Source organism: Macrobrachium nipponense, chromosome 49 (assembly GCF_015104395.2).
Source record: "Macrobrachium nipponense isolate FS-2020 chromosome 49, ASM1510439v2, whole genome shotgun sequence".
Classification (NCBI taxonomy): domain Eukaryota; kingdom Metazoa; phylum Arthropoda; class Malacostraca; order Decapoda; family Palaemonidae; genus Macrobrachium; species Macrobrachium nipponense.
In genome coordinates this window covers 6,588,040-6,595,009 of record NC_087224.1, presented here as the reverse complement: position 1 = coordinate 6,595,009, position 6,970 = coordinate 6,588,040, and the positions used below count along the sequence as shown (strand labels likewise).

The window sequence follows — 6,970 nt, the reverse complement described above, 5'->3', positions numbered from 1 at the left end:
CCGGATCGCTCCTATATCCAAAGGTACTTCATTAAATCGCCTCCTATATCCAAAGGTACTTCATTTAGATTAAGCTCCTATATCCAAAGGTACTTTCATAGATAGCTCCTATATCCAAAGGTACTTCATAAAATCGCTTCATCATCCAAAGTCTTCATAGATGCTCCTATATCCAAAGGTAATTTCATAGATAGGCTTCTGTGATATCCAGGCACTTCATAAATGCCCCTATATCCAAGGTACTTTCATAAATCGCTCCCTATAATCCCAAAGTACTTTATAAATAGCTCCTATATCCAAAGGTACTAGATAGCTCCTTATCCAAAGGTACTTCATATAGCTCCTATCTACGCGTTTATAAATAGCTCCCTATATCAAATGCACTTCATAGATAGCTTCATATATCCAAAGGCACTTTATAAAATAGCTCCTATACCAAAGGTACTTCATAGATAGCGCTATCCAATACAAGGTACTTCCATGAGATAGCTCCTATATCCAAAAGGTACGTCCATATCAAAAGGCTCCTAAAATAGCCAAAGGTACTCAGGATAGATAGCTCCTATATCCAAAGGCACTTCATAAATCGCTCTAATATCCAGGATCCAAATTAGATAGATAGTCTATCCATCCAGTACTCCATAAAGATAGCTAGCTCCTAAATAGACCAAATCCACAGGTACTTCATAGATAGATAGCTCCTATATCCAAAGGTACTCCATAAATAGCTCCTTATATCCAAAGGCACGTTCCATATCCGGCTCCATATACCAAGGTACTTCATAAAGATAGACTCTATATCCAAAGGTACTTCCATAGATAGCTCCTATATCCAAAGGACAAACTCCATAAATAAAGCTCCTAATATCCAAAGACTTTATATAAATAAGCTCCTATATCCAAAGGCATCATATCGCCCTCATAAATCAAAGGTACTTCATAGCATAGCTCCTATAAATCACCAAAAGGTTTACTTCATAGATTAGTCCTATATCCAAAGGCACTTCCATAAATAGGCTTTCTATATCCAAGGACTTTCATAAATAAAGGGTTTCTATATCCAAAGGACTCATAAATCGCTCCTATAAATCAGGTACTCCATAAATTCGCTCCCCTATAAATCCATAAGTTTACTTCCATAAAGACGCTCCTATATCCAAAGGCACTTCATAAAAGATAGCTCCTATATCCAAAGGAGGTACTCATAAATCGCTCATAAATCAAAGGTACTCAGAAATCGCTTCATATAGTCCAAGGTACTCATAAAATCAAAGCTCCTAGTATCCAGGTTACTCATATAGGCTCCTAAATATCCCAAAGGTCTTACTCATAATCCAAAGACTCCCTATATCCAAAGGTTACTTCATAAAGATAAAGGCTCATATAGTCCAAAGGCACTCATAAATCAAAGGCTCCTATATACCAAAGGCACTTCATAGGATTTAGCTCCTCCATATCCAAAATGCACTTTATTAAAAGCTCATATATGCAAAGTAACTCTAGATAGCCCTCCATATCCAAAGGCACTTCATATCCGGCTCCATACCAAGTACTTCATAGATAGCTCCTACAAAGGTCAGGCACCTCTTATCCCCAAATAGCTTGCCTATATCCAAAGGCACTTTATAAATGATCTTCATATCAAAGGCACTCCCATATATCCAAAGGTATCTAGGCATCAGGCACTCATAAATCGCTCCTATATCAAAGGTACTTCATAAATCGCTCCTATATCCAAAGGCACTTATAAATAGCTCTATATCCAAAGGCAACTGTATAAATAAAGGCTATAAATATCCAAAGGTACATTCTTTATAAATCCCAGGCTACTATATCAAAAAGGTACTTCATAAATCGCTCCTATATCCAAAAGGTACGTCAAGTAGCTATAGGCATGGTACTCATAAATCGCTCCTATATCCAAAGGCACCTAAAATTCAGCTATATCAAAGGCACTTTAGAAATAGGTTCCGATATCCAAAAAGGACACTTCTATATAAAGCTTTCCTATATCCCAAAGGGCACTCCTATATCCAAAGGCTTCCTATATCAAAGGTACTTCATAAAATGCTCCTATATCCAAAGGTACTTCATAGATAGCTCCTATATCCAAAGGCATTCTTCCATAAAATCGCTCCTATATCCAAAGGTACTCATAGATAGCTCCTATATCCAAAGGTACTTCATAGGATAGCTCCTATATCCAAAGGTACTTCCATAAAGATTAGACTATATAAATCAAGCATCTTCATAGATAGCTCCTATATCCAAAAGGTACTTTCATAAAGAATAGGCTTCCTACTATCCAAAGGCACTTTATAAAATAGCTCCTATATCCAAAGGTACTTCAAGATAGCTCCTATATCCAAGGTTTACACTTCATAAATCGACTCCTATATCAAAGGTACTTCATATGCTTCCTATATCCAAGTTACTCCTATATCCAAAGTAACTTCTATATCCAAAGCCTTCATATAGCTCCTATATCCAAAGTACTTCATAAAGATAGCTCCTAAATCTATCCAAAGGTACTTCATAAATCGCTCCTATATCCAAAGGTACTTCATAAATCCGGCTTCCTAAATATTCCTATTCCAAACTTCATAAATCGTCCTAATCCAAAGGTACTTCAATAAATCGCTCCTATATCCAAAGGTTACTTCATAAATCGCCCTATATCCAAAAGGTACTTCAAGAATAGCTCCCATACCAAAGGGCATTTATAAATAAATAAGGTCCTTATAAATCCAAATTCCAAACCTTCATAAAAATCGCTCCTATATCCAAAGGCACTTTATAAATAAAGGATTCATAAATATCCAAAGGTACTTCATAAATCGCTCCTATATCCAAAGGTACTTCATAGAAGCTCCTATATTCCCAAAGGTTACTTTCACAGATAAGCTCCTATATCCAACGGCACTTCCATAAATCGCTCTATATCCAAAGCTTACTCATAGGATAGATCCTATATCCAAAGGCACTTTTAATTAAAATAGCTACTTAATCCAAAGGTACCTCAAATTTAGGGATACTTCCTATATCCAAAGGCACTTCATAAATCGCTCAATATATTCCAAAAGGTACCTTCATAGTAGCCTCCTAAATATCCAAAGGTGCTCATAAATCGCTTCCTTATAAATCAAAGGTACTTAAAGATAGCCCTCCTATATCCAAAGGTACTTCATAGATAGATCCTATATCAAGGTACTTCATAAATCGTCCTATATCCAAAAGGTACTTCATAGATAGCTCCCTATATCCCAAAGGCCACTTTATATATACATAGCTCCTATATCCAAAGGTTACTTCATAGATAAGCTCCTATATCCAACGGTACTTCATACATCGCTCCTATATCCAAAGGTACTTTCTAGAAGTCTATATCCAAAGGTACTTCATAGATAGCTCCTATATCCAAGGCACTTCATAAATCGCTCCTATATCAAGGTACTTCATAAATACCTCTTATATCCAAATGGACTTCATAAATCGCTCCTATATCCAAAGGAAATCATTAAATCGCTCCTATATCCAAAGGTACTTCATAAATCGCTCCTATATCCAAAGGCACTTCATAAATCGCTCCTATATCCAAAGGTACTTCATAGATAGCTCCTATATCCAAAGGTACTTCATAAATCGCTCCTATATCCAAAGGTACTTCATAGATAGCTCCTATATCCAAAGGTATTTCATAAATAGCTCCTATTCCAAAAGGCCCTTCATAAAATCGCTCCATATCCAAAAAAAAAAAAAGGGGTTAACTTTCTATAAAATCGCTCCTATATCCAAAGGTACTTCATAAATCGCTCCTATATCCAAAGGCACTCATAGATAGCTCCTATATCCAAAGGCACTTTATAAATAGATCCTATACAAAGGTACTCATAAGATAGCTCCTATATCCAAAGGCACTTTATAAATAGCTCCTATATCCAAAGGTACTTCATAGATAGCTCCTATATCCAAAGGCACTTTATAAATAGCTCCTATATCCAAAGGTACTTCATAGATAGCTCCTATATCCAAAGGCACTTCATAAATCGCTCCTATATCCAAAGGCACTTTATAAATCGCTCCTATATCCAAAGGTACTTCATAAATCGCTCCTATATCCAAAGGCACTTCATAGATAGCTCCTATATCCAAAGGCACTTTATAAATAGCTCCTATATCCAAAGGTACTTCATAGATAGCTCCTATATCCAAAGGCACTTTATAAATAGCTCCTATATCCAAAGGTACTTCATAGATAGCTCCTATATCCAAAGGTACTTCATAGATAGCTCATATATCCAAAGGTACTTCATAGATAGCTCCTATATCCAAAGGCACTTTATAAATCGCTCCTATATCCAAAGGTACTTCATAAATCGCTCCCTCTATCCCAAAGGCACTTCAATAGATAGCTCCTATATCCAAAGGCACTTTATAAATAGCTCCTATATCCAAAGGTACTTCATAGATAGATAGCTCCTATATCCAAAGGTACTTCATAGATAGCTCCTATATCCAAAGGTACTTCATAGATAGCTCCTATATCCAAAGGCACTTTATAAATAGCTCCTATATCCAAAGGTACTTCATAGATAGCTCCTATATCCAAAGGCACTTTATAAATAGCTCCTATATCCAAAGGTACTTCATAGATAGCTCCTATATCCAAAGGCACTTCATAAATCGCTCCTATATCCAAAGGCACTTCATAAATCGCTCCTATATCCAAAGGTACTTCATAAATCGCTCCTCTTAGCCAAAGGCACTCATAGATAGCTCCCCTATATCCAAAGGCACTTTATAAATAGCTCCTATATCCAAAGGTACTTCATAGATAGTTTCCTATATCCAAAGGCACTTTTATATAAAGTCCTATATCCAAAGGTACTTCATAGATAGCTCCTATATCCAAAGGCACTTTATAAATAGCTCCTATATCCAAAGGTACTTCATAGATAGCTCCTATATCCAAAGGCACTTTATAAATAGCTCCTATATCCAAAAGTACTTCATAGATAGCTCCTATATCCAAAGGCACTTTATAAATAGCTCCTATATCCAAAGGTACTATCAGATAGCTCCTATATCCAAAGGCACTTTATAAATAGCTCCTATATCCAAAGGTACTTCATAGATAGCTCCTATATCCAAAGGTACTTCATAGATAGCTCCTATATCCAAAGGCACTTTATAAATAGCTCTTATATCCAAAGGCACTTCATAAATAGCTCCTATATCCAAAGGTACTTTATAAATAGCTCCTATATCCAAAGGCCACTTCATAAATAGCTCCTATATCCAAAGGTACTTTTATAAATAAAAGCTCCTATATCCAAAGGCACTTTATATAGCTCCTATATCCAAAGTACTTCATAGATAGCTCCTATATCCAAAGGTACTTCATAGATAGCTCCTATATCCAAAGGCACTTTATAAATAGCTCCTATATCCAAAGGCACTTTATAAATAGCTCCTATATCCAAAGGCACTTCATAAATAGCTCCTATATCCAAAGGTACTTTATAAATAGCTCCTATATCCAAAGGCACTTCATAAATAGCTCCTATATCCAAAGGCACTTTATAAATAGCTCCTATATCCAAAGGATCTTCATAGATAGCTCCTATATCCAAAGGTACTTCATAGATAGCTCCTATATCCAAAGGCACTTTATAAATAGCTCCTATATCCAAAGGCACTTTATAAATAGCTCCTATATCCAAAGGCACTTCATAAATAGCTCCTATATCCAAAGGTACTTCATAAATAGCTCCTATATCCAAAGGCACTTCATAAATAGCTCCTCCAGGCACTTTATAAATACCTCCTATATCAGGTACTTCATAGATAGCTCCTATATCCAAAGGCACTATAAATACTCCTATCCAAAGGCACTATGAAATAGCTCCTATATCCAAAGGTACTTTCATAAAGATAGCTCCTAATATCCAGCACTTCCAAATAAATAGGCTCCTATATCAAAGGCACTTTATAAAGCTCCTATATCCAAAGGCACTTCATAAATAGCTCCTATATCCAAAGGCACTTTATAAATAGCTCCTATATCCAAAGGCACTTTATAAATAGCTCCTATATCCAAAGGCACTTCATAAATCGCTCCTATATCCAAAGGTACTTCATAAATAGCTCCTATATCCAAAGGTACTTCATAAATAGCTCCTATATCCAAAGGCACTTCATAAATCGCTCCTATCAGGCACTTCATAAATCGTCCTATAGGTCAGGCTTTATAAATAGCTCCTATATCAAAGGTACTTCATAGCTCCATATCCAAAGGTACTTTATAAATAGCTCCTATATCCAAAGGTACTTCATAGATAGATAGCTCCTATATCCAAAGGTACTTCATAGATAGATAGCTCCTATATCCAAAGGTACTTCATAGATAGCTCCTATATCCAAAGGCACTTTATAAATAGCTCCTATATCCAAAGGTACTTCATAGATAGCTCCTATATCCAAAGGCACTTCATAAATAGCTCCTATATCCAAAGGCACTTCATAAATAGCTCCTATATCCAAAGGTACTTCATAGATAGATAGCTCCTCTATCCAAAGGTACTTCATAGATAGCTCCTGTTTTCAAAGGGAATCCATAGATAGCTTCTATTTTCAAAAGAACTTCATAAATAGGTCCTGTTTTTATAGGAATAAATTTAATATACTTACAGCATTTAAGTGCATATTGCCACTCTAATTGGTAAATATACATATGAAATAGCTAGTGGTAAGTATATTACTTAATTTACTATAATCAGGAAATTGATAGTGGTAAATATGTAACTCAATTTAACAAGAGAGAGAGAGAGAGAGAGAGAGAGAGGAGAGAGAGAGTCTAGACATATTGAGTCATGAGAATGTGTTATGTCTTACGTAACGAAGACTTTTGGTAAAAATGCCTTAGTATTTGTTTACTTCTTAAGACATTTTGTGTTTGTGTGGTTTAATG

At 35.7% G+C, this 6,970-nt stretch overlaps 2 protein-coding genes across 2 annotated transcripts; both read right to left on the bottom strand.

The window, feature by feature from the left end:
* Positions 1 to 3,888: 3,888 nt before the first annotated feature.
* Positions 3,889 to 5,283, bottom strand: LOC135205193 (uncharacterized). The gene is made up of 3 exons (XM_064235558.1): positions 5,098 to 5,283; positions 4,767 to 4,842; positions 3,889 to 4,262 (listed from the first exon to the last, which is right to left on the bottom strand). The coding sequence occupies exons 1-3, from the start codon at positions 5,281 to 5,283 to the stop codon at positions 3,889 to 3,891; spliced, it is 636 nt and encodes a 211-aa protein (XP_064091628.1).
* A 71-nt stretch (positions 5,284 to 5,354) lies between these two features.
* On the bottom strand, positions 5,355 to 6,226 carry LOC135205192 (uncharacterized). Its single transcript, XM_064235557.1, has 2 exons — positions 6,017 to 6,226; positions 5,355 to 5,894 (listed from the first exon to the last, which is right to left on the bottom strand). Exons 1-2 carry the CDS (start codon positions 6,224 to 6,226, stop codon positions 5,355 to 5,357), a joined length of 750 nt encoding a protein of 249 aa, XP_064091627.1.
* Between the last annotated feature and the right edge of the window lie 744 nt (positions 6,227 to 6,970).

Excerpts from the sequence above, each read along its gene's own strand:
- LOC135205193 (XM_064235558.1), bottom strand. The coding sequence starts at position 5,283 with ATGAAGTGGCCTTTGGATATAGGAGCTATTTATAAAGTACCTTTGGAT. Across the intron at positions 4,843-5,097 it reads ATATAGGAGCTATTTATAAA|GAAACTATCTATGAAGTACC; the intron begins GTGCCTTTGGAT and ends CTTTGGATATAG. Across the intron at positions 4,263-4,766 it reads TATAGGGGAGCTATCTATGA|GAGCTATCTATGAAGTACCT; the intron begins GTGCCTTTGGCT and ends CTTTGGATATAG.
- LOC135205192 (XM_064235557.1), bottom strand. The coding sequence starts at position 6,226 with ATGAAGTGCCTGATAGGAGCGATTTATGAAGTGCCTTTGGATATAGGA. Across the intron at positions 5,895-6,016 it reads ATATAGGAGCTATTTATGAA|TGCCTTTGGATAGGAGTATT; the intron begins GTGCCTTTGGAT and ends GCTATTTCATAG.